The sequence below is a fragment of the Pipra filicauda genome, unplaced genomic scaffold, assembly GCF_003945595.2.
Source record: "Pipra filicauda isolate LSUMZ 115617 unplaced genomic scaffold, ASM394559v2 scaffold45_size4122338_pilon, whole genome shotgun sequence".
Taxonomy (NCBI): domain Eukaryota; kingdom Metazoa; phylum Chordata; class Aves; order Passeriformes; family Pipridae; genus Pipra; species Pipra filicauda.
Genome location: NW_024104598.1, coordinates 3722162 through 3740134, shown reverse-complemented (window position 1 = coordinate 3740134; position 17973 = coordinate 3722162). Strand labels below are relative to the sequence as shown.

At 41.6% G+C, this 17973-nt stretch overlaps 1 protein-coding gene across 2 annotated transcripts in view; it reads right to left on the bottom strand.

Annotated features, from left to right (window-relative positions):
• Positions 1 to 17973, bottom strand: part of ANO1 (anoctamin 1) — a 79203-nt gene that overhangs the window by 16112 nt on the left and 45118 nt on the right. Inside the window, exons 8-17 of one of the 2 annotated variants that reach the window (XM_039386034.1) lie at positions 15730 to 15795; positions 15178 to 15233; positions 13631 to 13672; positions 10073 to 10137; positions 9356 to 9490; positions 8238 to 8398; positions 4913 to 4995; positions 3285 to 3296; positions 2389 to 2460; positions 461 to 508 (exon numbers count right to left, since the gene is read on the bottom strand). In XM_039386034.1, the coding sequence (XP_039241968.1) occupies positions 461 to 508; positions 2389 to 2460; positions 3285 to 3296; positions 4913 to 4995; positions 8238 to 8398; positions 9356 to 9490; positions 10073 to 10137; positions 13631 to 13672; positions 15178 to 15233; positions 15730 to 15795 (740 nt within the window). The remainder of the gene's footprint in view (positions 1 to 460; positions 509 to 2388; positions 2461 to 3284; positions 3297 to 4912; positions 4996 to 8237; positions 8399 to 9355; positions 9491 to 10072; positions 10138 to 13630; positions 13673 to 15177; positions 15234 to 15729; positions 15796 to 17973) is intronic. The other variant, XM_027732449.2, reaches the window with a different exon arrangement.

Sequence of the window (17973 nt, the reverse complement as noted above, 5' to 3'; positions counted from 1 at the left end):
CACAAACTTTGATGCCCGGAATTGTTTGGAAACACCAGAAAAAAAAACCAAACAAGAAAAGGAACATCACAGGAGACGAATGCACACGTTGTAATGAACACAAAATTTTTAGCCAAATTCTATTTTCATGACATGCACGTTGTCTCGGGGAAGTGCAAGCAACTCTCCCAACACGTGGCCCATGCTCCACTGCAAAACAAAGTCAGTCCAGGATGGGAAATCTAAGATTAGCCATGCAGTGCCATTCCCAAGGCATGGAACAGCGTCCCAAAAGGTGCTGAAGAAACACGGGGAGGAAGGGGAAGAAACCCAGAACTGAATGTGAATATTTAAACAAAGGTTCAACAGCCAAAAAAAAAAACCAAATTGATTTGTGTCTTCCATAATTACTCATAATTTGAGTTCCTTCATAAGTTTGAATAAAAAGAACCAATTTCACCCCAGCCATGACTGTCTTAACTCTTTGTCTCCATTTGTTTGCTGTCTCTTCTGGAAAATATCGGTGCTTCTGGCGGCAGCCAAAGGAAACAAGAAAGGGTCGGGCAATATGGCATTAACAAAGCACTGCTCAATTAATTACACACTCTCTACTGCCTCAGCTGACACAGCACTTGAGCACAAGTGAACGCTCTTTTAGTTTGCTTAAGGCTTTGTGTTTCAGCTTTAAGTTAATAAAACACAACAACAATAACAGACAAATCCTTTCCCCAAATCCTTGGGGTACCTCAGGTAATCCTGCAAAGGATATTCCCTTTCTAATACAGGATTGTGCCCTTCTTTTATGAAGTATAAAGAATGTCCAAAACCTTTTTCCTTTAATTTTTTTTTTAATTGGATTTCTCTTGAAAATAATATAAGGAATTTTGGTTTAGCTTTACATATTTTTTCTTTGATAAGATTTCCAAGTTGTCTTACAACTGTTGAATTTGAACTTTAACACATCAGATCCCAATGAAAGATAACCACCAAGTCTTTCAGAAAAAAAAAAACTCCTTTTCTCACGTTTCCCAAATTAGCAACATCCAAATTGAACGCAGCCCAAAAATTTATAAATAGTCTGGTTAAAAAAACCCAGAAAACAAAACCCTCTTAATTGCTCAACTTTCATTCTTAGGGGGCTACCATTAATTAATTGTTCAATTAGTCTTTCACATTTAAGACCTGAATTCTTAATATACTCAAAAGTACAGCATGTTACGGGTTTTTAGCAGAATACAGTGGAGTCCGTATTCAAAATTGTTTACCCAGCCTATAAGAGGGCAGCAACCCAAATTTTTTCTCTTCTGCAAGTGATTTGAAAGGGATTTGATCTGCTGCAACAAAGGTATTGCACATGGCACTGAACCACTTAGAGCATCCTACAGATTAATGGGAACAAACCACTGGCAGTTCTGCAGCATCTTTTAAGAAAATGGTACTCAAGTATAAATTCAGTTTTAACACCAGCCCAATCTATATATGCTGCCCCTAAAGAGTATATTGTGTAAATGTTGTTATTGCAGTTGGTATTTTCATAGGGTTGTCATAAAACCCCTCTTTAGGGAATGGCTCCACGCTACTGTGCCACTGGCAACAGATACAGGAGAGGAAATTCTGCCAACAGATTTGGTTTAAGCTGGAGTTTTTACTTCTCTTCTTAAAAACACAGCACATAAATGGCTAAATTCCTGCAGTTAAGGGGGGGGAATAACTCCTGGTAGGGTGGAACCCGGTACATGGGGGAGAAAAGGAGCTTTTTCCAATCAATCTGCTGATAACAGGCAGTCACAGGGAAAGAATTACAGCCTTCAGGGAAAGGGCAGGGAAGCTGCTCTCAGGGGTGATTAGCTGCTCTCAGGATGACTGGCAGCACCTTTCTCACAACGGTGCAAAAAGAGCAAGTTAAAAGCAAAAGTGAGCGCTGCGCTGTTCGGTGGAACAAAATGGAAGCTGTGCTTTTAAAAGGCAGAAAGTTATTCTGAAAGCTGGAATTTGGCGTGGAAATCGCTGTTAGTGCTCTTCAGTAATGTTTTTATTTGCAGAAAAAGTCTAGCATGGCAGAGGACTTCTGAGAGGCTTCAGGTACTTTTACTGCACAGACTAAGATGCTTTGTTGCGGTTTTCTCAAACTTGATTTATTAATGTGACAGGAGCACCCCTTTGATGGGGCTCAATTAGTTTCCCCAAGCCACACTCCTCAATCTAATCATTAAAAGCATTTCTAGACTTAATCAGGTGTTGTACCCTGGCACACACCAAGTACTCTAGGATTGAAGACTCCTGGAATTTAAACACAATTGAGCAATAGTTCTATTTTTTACCTATTCCTTAGTCTTGGGTCAGTGCCTGCTGTAACAACCTTCTTTTTCAGTCTTTTCTAAGTGAAACAAATGAATATTTTTACCATACCTCTTTATGTTTGTGTTCTTTCCTCAGTGACTTTTCCAAAACTTTAGCTTCGTACTCTGCTCTTGGATGATCCTGTGAAACAAGTCACATTCAATAAAAAGCAAAATTACTTGTTTTCTGTATCAGCTACACATGGACTGTTTGCAGGTCGATTTCCTGATAATTTCTGAGTTTTCTAACTGAATCCCAATTTACTTGATGTCATTCATGTCAACTGACTGTACTTAAAAAAAATGTTAAATCCTGTATCATTCACAGTTCTACAGCAGCAACTGCAGAACAATCTGGACACCCACGTGCAATGTTACAGAGATTAAATTTAATACATGAGGTACACAGCAAAACCTGCAGACAGCACAGTTCATACCAAGTGACGTGATGCTTGGATTTTAATTACCTACATTTTTGATAAAAATTGAATGTCATTAACTGTAATTTCAGTGATCCTCAGCTCGTGAGGGAAACAATTTTCTGCTGTAGGTTTGCAAAATACTTGGCTTTGGGATCCCAGAGAATTGTCAGTTGGGGCGTTCCCCTCATTCTGTCTTGGACAGCACCCACAGATTCTCCATGTGCATTGAAGGAGAAGGTGTAGGAAACAATTGGAGGTAAGAGACAGCCAAAAGATTCAGAAAGATTCACGGATTCACAATAATTATGCATTCATAAAAGAGTCAGAATTCAAAATTATGCGTTGGATGGGAAACAGAACGGAGCTGAAAAAAGTCTGAACAAGTGGAGAGCGGGAGGGTGTAAAGGCAAAGCAACCAGTGGGAGATCTAAAGAAAATCTGATGCTCAAAAAAGAAGAAATGGAGATCAAAAGATGGCATTCATCAGTAGACATGGAATAAAAAAGGTAGGAGCGATCTAAAAAAAAAAAAATGTTTTCCAAACCTTGACTGCCTCCTTCAGGAAACCAGAAAAAACCCACGAAAAACAAGAAAAAAAAACAAATAAACAAAAATTTGATTACTGAACAGTTGCAGATCATACTGGATTTATATTTTCAAAATTACATAAAACAGACACAGGTACAGCAGATGGCAGAAATCAGTCTACTCGTGTTTTGCATTTAGTAACATTACTGTCAGTATTGTGTGAACTTCAGGCACCCCTAAAAACACCCCAAGATGAGACACTTTGGGTTTTAACATTTCACTTGAAACCCTGATTCTTCAACATGATTCCAGCTTAAGTTTCCCCCAAATCAGAGGCAGGAGGAGCCTAAATTCGGTGCTAAACACATGACCAGATTATCCAGCACTGACTACCCAAAACACAGAATAAAATATACTGTATTAGCAGCTGCTCTGTGGGGCTGTGAACTCAGACATGAAGGGGATAGACATCGGAAAGATACACTTAATCCTCTCCACTTTCATGTGTGATAACAACAAGTTGCCAAAAATAAAAGAGCAGAATAGTGTCCAGGGAATAAATCCCTCTATTAAACCCCAGTAAACAGGTATGAACCAGCACAGCACACGGCACAGAGGCTGCTGGCACAGGGCCCCTAAATATATTAAGGAAGGAGATAAACATATTAAGGGGAGGGAGGGGATAATTCAAACAGAAAGACTTTGGGGGCGAGGGGAACGATGCCTGTGCCAGGCTCAGTGAGCTGGGCAGGGTTTTGTTTCACGTGAGCAGTATTTGTTGTGTATCTATTTAGAACATCTTGAGATATGACAAGGGAGGTCATAGTTCTTTTAATAACAACAGCAGGGCAAGGCTTGGGGGGGTGGGTGGCTGGGACTGTGTTCTGCTCCAGGAAGGTGCCTCCTTTGTTTTTTTTTGCAAAGTGACAGAATTAAAAGCAAAAAGGTGGGATGCAGCTTTTCAGCTTCTCCTTTCCTCCATTGATTTTGATGACCTTTTTTCATACAAATTCAGCCCTTTTCCCCTTTATGTTCTTTAGCATATTTAGTATGACCTTGGCTGGGGATATTTTTTTTTTTAGTCAATGAAAAAAAAAAACCCACCACCTCCACATTATGTCCCTCCCAATGCCCCAAAGCCCACAGGTCTGGCAGTGCTTTCTGAGGTATTTTCCAAGTCAGGGCTTGATCCTGCATCGTTAAAGTTAACAGGAATTTCTCAGTGCTTTATTTTACAGTGCTGTAACTTTATCAGCTCCAGTACATTCATTCCTGGTTTACAGCAGTGTGTGATGAATGAGGTCCTTAGCTGTTGGCACCCTGACATCAGCCCAGCAGTGAGCTCTGAGCTGTATATTCCATGCCTACACACTAGGTGTGACCCGACTACACGCTTCAAAAAAAAAAAATAAAATCACATTTTGTGGCTATACAATTACGTTTCTACGGCAACAAGACGTACTAGTCATACCCTTGCTACAAAAAAAACCTCGGACAGCTCATGTTATAGAGATTTTCCTTTCTCCTAAATGATGGAAACATCCCAAGAACGGTTCCCCACGAGGCAAAGTCTGTCAGGTCAGGGTGAGGAGCTATTGGTAACACCACGGTGGAAGCGAAAGAGTCAGAACTGAAGGGACAAACCTCCTCCTCTTCAAACCCAGTCAGGTCCCACCTGTAGTTGAGACGCATCTGTTTTCTCTTCCAGTGTTCCATAAAGGTGGCAGCTGAAACAACAGTTTGACATGTAATACCACACAACTTCATTTTTGTTCTCTTGTATTCAACAGTCACGTCTGTCTGGGAAATACTGATGGGTCAGGAGTCAAATGTTTTATCTAGGTAAGCTAAAAAAAAAAAAAATAAAGGGCATTTGTTGCACCCACAGCTTCGTGTAGAAAGGTGCCTGCGATTTTTAAGGGGTCTAAGAAAGTCAGGCACCCAAGCTTATTTAAATATTTGTACGTGTGATTAATGGTCTTCATCTGCATATAATTTCATCCATAAGTGCAAACAAGCCTGTGTTTTATCTGTATAAAACGTGAGGGATTTAACTAAGCTTGAACTGATGGTAGGGTTATTCCCTCAAAGACGTCAAGATAAAGCATTTTTATATCATGTAATTACATCCATCTAAAGGTCTGAACAATATGGTTGGCTCTAATCATCACACCCAAACCCAAACACTCATGGCTGGTGGTGGGCAGGCTGTGAGAGAGGGTTTTTATCACTACAAACACTGCCTTTTTTTTTTTTTTTTTTTTTGATGGAGAAGACTTACAGAAAAAAAACTCATTACAGCAATTCTTGAGTCCCAATGAATGATCCCAGTCTATATCAGTCTATCTGCCCCTGAGACCGAGCGAGTTCTCAGAGGACATATTTAGATGCTGGGAATACACCAGAGTTGTATAATAAATAAGTGATTATGAAAGAGGCAAGTCTACCAAGAAATGGTGTTCCCAGGGGAGTTTCCTGCAGTGAGTATTAACAGATGTGCTCAGAAACACTCATATCCAGAGAAAAACAGAGGCAGGGAGAGGGTAAGAAAGTTGAATAGAGAGGAAAGGACACCCTCATGACTGGAGCCAGGCTGGGGCCGTGACACTCATTCGCCTTCCAAGAGAAACTCTCACATGGAAAAGTTACAACCGAGCCTCTTCACAAGCCACAGGCTTCCTGTTAATCAGGATGGCCGTGGCTGTGCCTTAAGAGGGTCTGTGTCATGGTCCTGGACTTGCCTCCCCTCTCCCAGCAGTTCTCACGCCGGGATCCGCAGCTCCCGCGTGCAGCCAGAAACACGGAAAACGAACGGGATGTCGTTCCCTCGTGCTACTAGAAACCCTTCTGTGGCACTGGCTTACAACAGGGCAAGATGAAAAGACTGTCTGAAACACAGCCAGCTCGTTTCAGAAGCCCTCAGTGAAGGTGCCAGGGAGTGATGCAGCACTGCTCTGCCAGGAGCACCTGCATTTTCATATTTCATCTGCGCTCGTTAAGCGTAAATGGAGCTTAAAAATTCCCAAAGGTTGCTGTCCAGACGATCTTATCTGGATTCTCTGACATTTTTAATGCCATTTAATACCAAACAGCATTAGGCTAGAGTCCATGTTTAACGCTGAACTTCTGACCAGGGCTCATTTTGGTTCTATAGCCAGTTTAAGGCTTGTGGGAGCAGAGTTTGCCAGAGTGTTAAAACACCACCACAATACAAAGAAAGCCTGGCCTAATGTTTGCTCACCTTAATACCCCTAAACTTGGGCTAATTTTCTTGCTGTGCTAAGGGTGCCCTGTGTCCTGAGCAGGTTACTTGGGTCTCCTCTGCCTCAGCTCTTCAACTGTACATGAATTCAATAACACAAGTTCAGAACTACGTGGAAAAAGTTCTTATTTTCCCAACTGGAAAAGATCTCTCTGCAACAACATTTGTTTTACGTGGTATTGCATCACAATTAAATTTTAGGTTGATTCCAAAGAACTTGAGGAGCTTCACATCCCACTTCAAAACTCTCTCAGATTTTGTACAGAGCCCAGAAATTGGCTTCTGCCAGTCTTCTTTGCCCAAGACTGTAAAAAAATGGATGAAGAGACCCATGTTTGCTATGGAAAGGGAAGCAAACTGCTACTTTTTGGACAACGGGGCCAAAGATCCAAAGATCCACGCGGGGTTCACAATAATGGTAAATAAGGGAGACAGAAGTTGATACTTGACTCTCTGCATGAGAGAATTGGACTGTTTAAAATCTGACACTGCATCTTGCTTTGGGGTACATCACATTTCTCCTTAAATGCTGCACGGCCAGATGATGATCTGAGAGACAGCAATCCCTCCTCTCTGCTGCAAAGCTGGCTGAGCTCAACCTCCCCCCACCACTTCCCAGCTTTCCCTCCAAACCTGCACCCCACTGTTCCCAAAATCCCTCTGTCCTTGTCCTTCTCCTTAAGGTACTTGATAATGAGCTCCTAGCATTGCATCATCTAAAACATTATCATCTCAAACAGAGACCTTGGCCAAAAAGACACTGCTTGAAATTGAATTATGCAGAATTTCACTTAAATCTGTTCAGGTGTATGGTAATGTAAAAGCAGCTCCCAGAACAAACAAAAACTCAGGGTATATTATTAAGATGAAATATAATCCAAACCAGGTTATGTTAATTCACAAGGTGTGCAGGAAGACAAACATCATCTTGTGCTGCTCTCACTGATGCTGGGAGTATGTGGCCACCAAAACTCCTCTCCCCCAGTGCCCATGCCTGGGGATGGGGTCCCCATCCCTCCTCCAGCAGGGATGAGAAGAGCCCTCCATCACCATTCCTGAAGACCCTCTCACAAAGGTTTCATGAGAGGGTTAATACCTTTACCCAAGTTCCAGAGACAAGCCAGGAAAGGTTAAGTGATGTGCTCAAAGCACGAGGGCAGCCAGCAGCAGGAAAAGTACCTCCAAAGCCACTGTTCCCACTTCAGGGTCTGCCTGCTGATAAACTTAATTGCATCTCGGAGCACGCTCGGGAATCAATGTTGCTTTGTCCTGAAGATGCTAAAGGCCATTACACTTCCCCCCCCAGAGCCCTCCCCTCAACCCCAGAGTACATTAATACATTTCTTCTGTAATGTTCTAAAGTGGAAGCTGGCTCTGCAAAGACTTTTTTTTTCTTTTTTTTTTTTTTTGGCAAGCTGTGCAATCCTGTTAATGAAATTTTGACAGACCACGCAGCAGTTTTATGACAGATGCTTAACAATTTCATTTGATATTCAGCTTGAGTAACTTTTTGAATTTTAGCCTCCAGTCCAGAATATAAATTTGGGCGTGGCAGATTCATGGGAAAGGAAAAAAAAAAAAAAAAGGAAAAAAAGAGACGTTCTTTACATCATTAACTGCCTGAGTATAAATACACTGCTTTATCTCTTCTTTTCCTTCCTGTTGTAAGTAATTAAAAACTTAACATGAAGGCATAGATCTTCTCACCCCAGAGAGCCATGAAGACTGAGAAGAAGACAGTTGCAGGGTTATCAAACAGATGACTCGCACGGGCAGTCGCACAAGCAGAGCTCATCTTCCAGTAGCTGCACGTTCTGTCACACAGGGGGCACATGGTGATGTTGTTCCTCTGGTCACACATTTCCATACTGCAACAAAGCAACGAGATGTGGGAAAAGCATGGCCAGTGTGGCTCCCTCTTCACACTCTGATGGTCTTTTCTCCTCTGGTGGTCTGTAGGACCATCAGAGACCACTCAGAGAACTCAGAGCAGTCCTGTCTGTAACCTCCACCGTGGCAGGGGCTGAAATCCTCATGGCTGCTGATCCCTTTTTACTATAGGATCTTACAGAATAAAATAAAACTGACGTATTCTTGTTCTGAAATTCTAACTACAGTGATAGATAAGGTACAAGTATCAAGAGACTGGAGTTCAACCAATTTATCTTCTCTGTGCTCCATCTGTGTAATAGCAACAGTGACCCTCCCTTTGACTTTCTTTAACTGTTGGAAGCAGTACAAAGCAGTCTTAATGAATTAAAAAAAAAATATCTATTTTTCTGTATCCATTATCTGCTTTGTTATTCAGGGCTCATGGTTGTTGTACAAACCATGTAATTTGCATCTCCAGCTTGATGATGCATGAAGGGCAAATAATGCAAAATCAGAGGGCTTTAAAAACATCATAATGCAAAACTTACTAAAGGATTAAAAATAGGAGGACATCAAGACTTTGTTAATCTGATCACAGTTGCTTATTTGAGCGATGTACATGCTCGATGCATCTCTAAGTCACACAATGTCCTCCCTCAGCATTTTGTGCTGGGAAGCACCAAACCCCATCATTAGCAGTATTTTGTTGGTTTGTTTTAACATAATGATCTCAGTTAGGAAAAAAAACCCCAACTACCTGAGCAACTGGCCAAGAATTATTTGTAGCACATCAATGCAAACTCCACATGTAAAATTAACAATAAATGCTAACGAGATTAAAATGGGCTCTTTTGTGCCCTTGGTAGGGGGCATTTCTAAACATTTCTAAAGGAAGATAACTCTGAGTTTCCAGTGCCCTCCAGCAACAGAATCTATTTATTTATTTGTTTTACCTGGGTATGTTCTCATCCACAGTGGCACAGCCATAGAGGAAAACGATAATCCCGACAATGGAAGCTGGAATGAGCATTTGTGTATAAACTCCCAGCCAGGCAAAATATAGCCCAATCTTCTCTCCAAAGTATTTTCTGAAATAAATTTTTAAAAAAAGAAATGAGAGAGAGAGAGAGAGAGAGAGAGAGAGAGAGAGAAATGTTTCCTATTTCTTAAAATAAAACGTGGCTAAAATTATGAATCACAGATGGATTAAGCATGGAGAAAGTAAGATCTGATGACCTGTGGGAATTTTTTTCTTCTCAGAGGACTCTCTTTCTCATGATGCTTGGAGTTCATCCAGAGATACAGGCACCATGAAAACAAGCCAGCCCAACTAGTCATTCCCCCCCCCCCCACATTTCTGCTCTGCAAATTGGTATCTTTAGATCTTCTGTGAGCGAATCCTCTTAAAAAAAGCACCTTGTTTTCTTCAGAGTCTCATCATGAGCAAACAGAATCGACTCAAAATTAAAAAGCTTTCACTCTAGGCGGGATGCACCAGCACGTTCTAAACTCACACAAAAACTCCTTTTCTCCCAGTTTCCCATTCTCCAGAATCCCCTGGGGTGGCACTGAGGGCACAGACACCCCGCCTGGACACCCCCATCAGCACCTCTCTGCACAGCTTCACCTCTGCCCCGTGGAAACATGATGTTTAAGGGCTCAACTCTCACCTCACCAGGTCGATTGGCTGGTATTTATAAAACACTCCGTAGCTCGCCCACTCCTCACACAGGAGCTGCAAAACAGAAAGGAGAGGTGAGAGCTGAAGGAGCAGCGTGTTCTCCTTTGGCCCCAGCAAACTGCAGAGCTCACACTGGGATGGGGGGGGGAGATTTCTGGTCTCACCCCGTTGTGGTTTCAACCCACAACGTGCCAATGCACTCGGTCTGCATTAAGTATTAAAAAATAAATGTGCTGATTTGGCATGCTCTAACACAGTGATGAATTCTAGTACATTAAAAGGCTCTTCAGCAACTGGACTGATGGATAACCACAGCAGAGTCCTGGGTTTATGTTCCGTAGAATGGATGTGAAAGATGAATATGCTTTGAGCTTTTAGAAGACAGAAAAAAAAATTAGGATAAACTGGTTTGTTTTTGCTATACAAACTATATAATTCAGCATCCATCAAGAGATGCTGGGCAGAGGTGCCTCGAAGGCTGCATTTAGGATGTTTTTCAGCTTTAAGCCACAAGAACCCAACGATTTCCACTCTTCCTTTTGGTTAGGATATGGCCCAAGGAAAACAATGATCCCCATTACTGATTTAAAAAAATCAAATCCCTCGCAAAAACAGGTTCCTTTGAGACCTTCAACTTATCCTTTATTTTGTAAAATATGTAAATAGTTCTTCTCAGACCTGATTATTTTATTTATTCTGTTCAGCTAACGGAGTGAACGAGAAATCCAAAAAAGACTGAAGAAGATGAACTGGGCTCTCTGGCCACCCAGCACCTCCTCTGTGGGGGAAGAACAGCTTTATATCTGCTTGTGAGGTCAGATCTCCCTTTACTGCTTCTCTCCCTGCTTCATCCCAGAGACATAAACTTGGTAAATGCTCCTGGAGCAAGGATTGATATTTCAAGGAGACCCTTGGACGGTCGCTTCTGTTTTTATTAATTCAACAACACAATCGCTTCCCCCCTTCCCCCCAAATGTAAGAGCATAAACTGATTATTGCTGAGGTATTTATTTTCATTGAATGTGGGGTAATGAAACAAAAAGAAGATGCCAGAGCTTGGTTACACAACCCTCCACGGGTGGGGTGAGGGCTGCACAGCCAGTGCAGCTTTGCAAGAAACCCAAAGGGGAACCGAGACCTAAACCAGGATCATCAGAGGGAGGGCAACATGATGAATTTTGTTCACAGTAAACAGCCCAAACAGGATGTTATTCCCTAAATACACAGGCTATTTTATCATGAGAACCTTGACAGATATCAAACTCCTCCATCTCCCCAGGGAAAGGAAGGGCAGACCAGAGCCTGACCGCTGCCCGTGCCCGTTCCTCCCGCTCACACTTTTATCACGGAGAAGTCACGCAGCCAGCAACTGTTTCTAGAGCAGCTTTGGAATTCTCCTGCCAAACAAACCACTAACACAGACTTTCCAAGCTCAGCTGCTGTACTTCTCAGGCAAATGGTTCGAGTCATTAAAAGAAAAAAAAAAAAAAAAAAAAAAAGCAACTCCTTAACTTTTACAGAAACGTGACATCAAAAATGTTAAGTGGACTGGTGGACTGTGGGTTTTCCCCTCAGCAACACAAAATCATTAATCTTTATTAATTTCCTTACAACAGTAAAGGCAGAAACTGAATCCTAACAGCAGGCCTTTATTAAACAGAAACATTCTTGTATATTTTGTTTTTATTCTGCTTTAGGTTTCTTTTAACCACATTTTCCATAAGTTTAAGGCCCGTTGCCTATGTCTGGGAAGCAACGATTTGGGGCACCTTGACATCCATGTGCACTCTGTTTTAATTTCTTTTTTACAACTAAGGCTGTGCTGTAAATTGGATTCCTTTTCTGTGATCTAAGCTTGTCAGGCATATCAGGAAAATACTCAGCTAAAGGGATTTTGCATCAGTGCCATGTTTTAGTTTTGTGCAACTTGAAACCAAATTTGTGTCTAAAGTACAAATGAATTATCTCATTTATCCTGACATTTATCAGCCTGATATTCAAAGCACAGCTTCAAAGACGTGATTAGAGGAGATCAGCGCACTAGACCTAAATATTTACTTCATTTCTATGCCTCAAATCTTTAATTTTCTTGTTAAAAAAAGGCACAGACCTAGCTTAGCACTGGATTAGATTAAAGAAAGCTTCGAGAAACCAGAAGAAACACGCCAAAAGACACCGAAAGATTATTTGAGGGAACTTAAAGTCAAAAGCCAAGGTAAACATTTCCAAACACACAACGAACTTGTGAAATGAGTGAATTTGTGAGGTTTGAAATGCTAGCAGTGAAGAAGATAATCCAGACACTTCCATAAAATATGGATTTTAATCCTATTTTTGGTTGGGTGTTGTGTTGTTTAAAGATGAAATGACAGGTATGTGGTATTTTTAACACAAATCAATAGAGGGAGGGGGACAACATCCACTGTCCTTTGATGAGCCATTTGCACCTTAAAGGCCCAGCAGACTGTCAATTTTGGGTACCTATTTTTATATGTCCAACCTGAAAGTCTTTTGATCTCCTTTTCCTATGAGAAATGCATGTCCAGAGCATTTCTTTGGAGACAAAACCACGAAACAAGCCGGAAAGGCAAAGTTTCAGGTCTAAAAGCCACCACATGACACCCAAATTTAGCAGCTCCTCCTGAGAGAACTGGTTGTAACCTCTCTACTTCAGGTTTTGTCTGACACACAGAGACAAAAGCCAGACTTCTTTAGGGAAGTGTGATGGGGAGGGTGGAGTAACTGCACTTTGAATTTAAGAAATCAACATTTCCACAAAGGGCAAAAATTTGTTTTGGTTTTTTTTTCTTATGAAAAGTATTTCCTTAGAATAATTCCCACTTGTTTTACTGCAATAAACTGATGTCTTTCACTATACAGACAACAAAACCACAATTTAAACCATGGACTGAAAGGAAACGTTGTGCATCCACAGGGCAGTTTCTGCCTGAAGAGCCCACATTAAAGCTTTGCTGGGGACCTCTTATTCCTGATAAATATTCCATATTTATCTTTCCCAGTCACTTCCATGCTTGTGTTTTCAGGTGCTTCCCCCCCCCCCACACCAGTTCTGATCCTCACACTGCAGATCAGCAGCAAATTAATTCAGCAGAGTTTGCAGTGCTGAGACCGGAGCTTGCCATGGAACGAAGCAGGATTTGTATCTGATACAGATACCAGAATATGACTGATCATATTCTCATCAGAGCTGGCCTGAAATCATCTGAACTTTAGGAGGAGTCACACAGAAATGCTGTCAATACTCTTACTAACGTGGCATGAAACGTATCATTACCAAGCTGGGTATTTTATACATATTCCTTATTTAGACATACCATATATGCTGCTTATTTATACATGTTATACTGCATTCCACATTTTGGGCAAATTTAAAAGCTGGGAAGTACTTCTGTACTTCTACTGCTTGGCATTTAGTGTCTTTTTGCAGTATTTTCTGTGGAATCTTGGCAAACATCCAGATTGCAACAGGTGACTCTTCAGGCTGGGACTCTTGTGAATATGTTAAATCCCCTCTGTATCAACTTACTTTTCTGTCATTGGGTTCCACGTTTTCACCTTCATAGTCACCCTTTAAAAAAAGAGAAAATCTGCGTCATTCAGTGAGTTGTGCCCAGGACTGCTCTGCATTTGCATTCCCCTGTATCCCACTCACTTAATGCATCAAAACCAGAAAAAGCAAGCTGTAAAATAATGCTGTATTTTAGGAGTCCATTTGTCATGGCACACTTCGTCCTCTGTCATCAGGCACATTAAGAAAGAGTAATAGTGTCTGTCACTGGGGGAAAAGGAATGAATAAGTGATAAAGGTGGCCTAAAAATGTCAGGGGAAAGGATGTGGTATTGCCATGGTATTTGGGGTTCAGCTCAGTCCACTTGAAAGAGAAGAAACCAGCTGAGAGAGCTGATCCCTATCCAGATCCAAACACTCAGGGCTGATTAGATTTGAGGTTTTAATTTGGAGCTATTTTTAAATAAGATGAAGGAGTAAACTAAGACAATAAATAACTTACATACAAGACTATCAGTAGCTGTCTAAAGACGTGAGGCAAGAACATGCAGAGAAGTTTATTCAGCCTTTCTTGATTTCTACACGATACGGCTGCAGTTTGAGGGTCCTGACATTCATGATAAACATCAGGCAGATAAAGAGGCTGTTCTGTTCCTGGTTACTCCAAGACAAAATTCTCCCAGTCCCATGTGAAACCAGTGTGAGTGTGGGGAGCAGAAAACTGGGGAGACACATTTCATCCTCACATCCCAGGCCGGAAAACCGGCACCAGGCTCGACAGCCCTCGGATGCTCACACAGAGAGTGACTGCCACGTCCCCTTGACATCTGTTGAGCTTTTCTGAGTGTGTGTTTGTCAGTTCTAGCTGCACCTCGAACTTCTAAGTAAAAATGCCATCAGCATCCAGCTGTGTGCCCCTCTGGCGGGACGGGGACCCGCAGCCTGGGTATGACTGTCACCAAAATTCCTCAGCCCTCAATAACCCTCTTCACAAGCACCACAGTTGAACACACTCTTGACATCTTAGTGAACTGCCCAAAAGCAGGTTTCATCAGTTAGAAGGTCTGCAGTCACACCCAGTCCCAGGAAATATGTTACTTCAGAAAGTGCTTATGGTTTTTGCTCCAGTGGCAACCGATGGCACAGACACACAGCTACTGACACCTCCATGCAGCCAGGGGGGATTCAGGGAGGCAACGAGGGAACCAGCCCTTGGTGCCCCAGGAATAAATATGTTTCCCAGCACTGATGCCAGGGATCTCCTGAGCAGAAGGGCAGAAAATAACAGAAGCATTTAATTTGCTAAACCCCCAAAATAACTCTTCTAATGTTATGTTCCAGTGCCACTCACGATCACCAAATGTAGGACAGAGGTAGGGGAATCCATTAAAACTGAGCAGAACAATGGAAACAACCTGCAGGAATTCCTGCAGTCGTGGTACAAGCGAGCAGGAAGTCAGGAACCAAAACACTTTTGTCTGGGATGATGCCACTAACACGTAACACCCGAAGGGTTTTTTGGTGACAGGCAGCAGACATGTAAAATGTATTACAAGATCACTTACATCATGCAGAGGATATGCAGCACTGTAAACTCCATTGGCAAGCAGACTGGTGATCCCTTGAAAAATAAAGACATAATAGTTATTTATAATTTCAAGGCTAGACAGTCTCACTTCATCATCCTTCCTGGAGATTTCCCTCAAAATAACAGTCATTTGATCGGATAATGATTTTTCTGTCATCTCATTCCTTTCCATGTAGTTTCATTTTTAATCATATAGGTTATTATACACGACTCATTTTATGAAATGGAAAACTGCAGAGAGCAAGAGGAAGTCATATATATTTGAGAATCAAGAAGTAGAAGCCAATGACTTGAAATTAGTCATTAAAATAAATTACATTTTCTGAAAAGTCAGTTTGATTTAAGGGCAAGCCTGAAGATTTGAAAGTGTAGCAGAAGGCTGGATCACAAGGAGGATATGGCTGGAATTGATGGCACATGGAAACACACATCCACACACATCACCCACACAGAGTTTTGAATTGAGATTTCAGATTAATCAGAGAAATTGTAGGGAAAGCCTTTGCGAAGACCTTGGCGTAATACTTACCATATTTACCACATTTTCGTCTTTTATTTAAAAGGGTAGTTTCCTTCTTTCTTCCCTCTCCTTTCCCTGTTTACACATCCGTTTATTAGTGAACATGCATGAGGCTGAAAGCAATTAATGCTTCATCTATAAATTTACGTGGCACAAGGGGCTGTGAGGCATCCTGCCTTCCCAGGGCTGGGATCCCCCTCATCCATAAGAGGATGGGTGGGGCAGGAGGAATTAAACGTGTAAGTCTGGAGGAGCACAACACTGCAGCTCCCTGCACCATTCCCAAAGGTTGGGAACCTGGACTTCGAAGGGTTGAAGCTCATTACTCCTCTAATTCTCTGCTGACATTAATACAGGAACTTCTGATCATGGTGCATTAACCATGTCTGGAGGTGTCGTGTCATCCGTTTGGGGAGTCAGTGAACCAGTTCTGGGAGCTGAATCAGGGCTAAGGCAAGCACTTGCCTTTGTGCAAGGCAACTGGGGAAAAAAAAAAATATCTGGCCACTGGCACTGGGGAGAATTCAAAAGGATTTTAAAAAAAGAAAAGAAAAATGATGTGCTACAGTGTGCTCCGTGTCACCCATCAGTTCATTGCTAAGAAAAGAGTGTGGGACTGGACATGAAAGAACAGCAACTATGAACCAGGAACCACTATGAGCCACTATGAACTATGAACACTGTAGGTTCACAGAGTCATTTCTGATTGCTCTTGAAAGGGGAATTTTTCAAGTTCATTAACATTTTCGAGATACTAATCACCTGCTGGAGGAACAGCTCCAGGAGTGCTCAGTATCTTGCAGTATCATTAATTTTCAAAGCCCTATTTAAGATTATACAGGTCTATGAATTGTCTGCAAATGTTCTGGCAGAAACAACTGGTGAGCAGATAAATTATTTTTCTAGGGCCGTGTGACTGAAAAAGGAGCTACATAATCCCCCCCTCTACATTTAACAATGAAGACAGAGTCACATCTTCACAAATTTTCAAAATAAATAACAAAGACCGCAGTGTTCCCTGGGCAGCTGCCTTTTTTCCTGCTGGGCAGCAATGTTGCAGCATTATCTGTGTTTGCTCAAATCTGTTTGCTGGGTTGTAACCCAGCATTCCAGCACTGGAACACAAAAGATGTGGCTGAGTTATGCTGAGTGCCCATGGCTGGGCTGGCCTGGCCTAAGGATGTTTTTATTAGGTATATTGTGTGGCCTTGCCAGTCTTAGGCAGAAGAACGGTCCAGGAATCCTAACACTCTACCATCCTTCAGCCTCTGCCTTATTCAACTAATCTTTAATGTGTTTCCCATTTCTGGACCAAAAAAAAAAAAAAAAAAAAAAAAAAAAGGAAAAAAAAAATCAAGTGAGAAACCAACTCCAAGGCAAGAATTCAAACTGAGCTGTGTGACCTTCCCCTTTCAAGAGTGCAACGACGTAATTTCCAGTGAAAATGATCCAGCACCAGACTTGAAAAGGGTCCTGAAAGTCACAGATTAATTTGGATTTCCCAGGCTACAGAGAACAGCACTTCTGTTAATACTGGCTGAACACCAAAATTTAGTGTATATAAGGAATCAACAATTGTACATTGTATGTTGTTACTTCAACACAAAAGCCAAAGCATGGAAATGATTTCTGGCATGGTTATTCTTCTATTATTTGCTGTCTTTCTAAGCAGCTGATGGGTCAATATTGAACAGAACTACCTGTAATTCAAGTTCTCATTGTTTTATTTAACTGCTTGTAAGCAAATAAACGCTATAACAGATTTCAACAGTTATCAAACATTTTCTCCCATGTTCATGCACTTTGCTCATAGAAATTTGTTTGGGAATTCACCCTTCCAGCTTATTTATTTTGATTTACCATTAACTATTTGTTAACTTTGGTCCCATGGTCAAGTACGTGCCTAAATATGTATAAAATAAAGTTTATAACAGCTGAACAGGATAAGCTGCCAACAAATCTTTAAGGTGACCTGATTTGCAAATCATGTTTTACCTGCATTATGAATTTAATTCCTACAGCACAAACCCTAAGGCTGAAGTCCTAAAACTATTGGCCATGGCAGTAGAAACTCCATACCCCTGACTTGCAACAACTGTTTTGAGGGCCAGCTCCAGGGCAAGGCTTAGTCCTTGGCTGTTCCACTGGTTTAATCCCAGTTCCACTTAGGACAGCGTTTTGGGCAGTCATCAGTTAAGACCATTCCACTCAAGGCACTGAAAAGACACCCCCCCTATAAAATGTGAGGTTCCC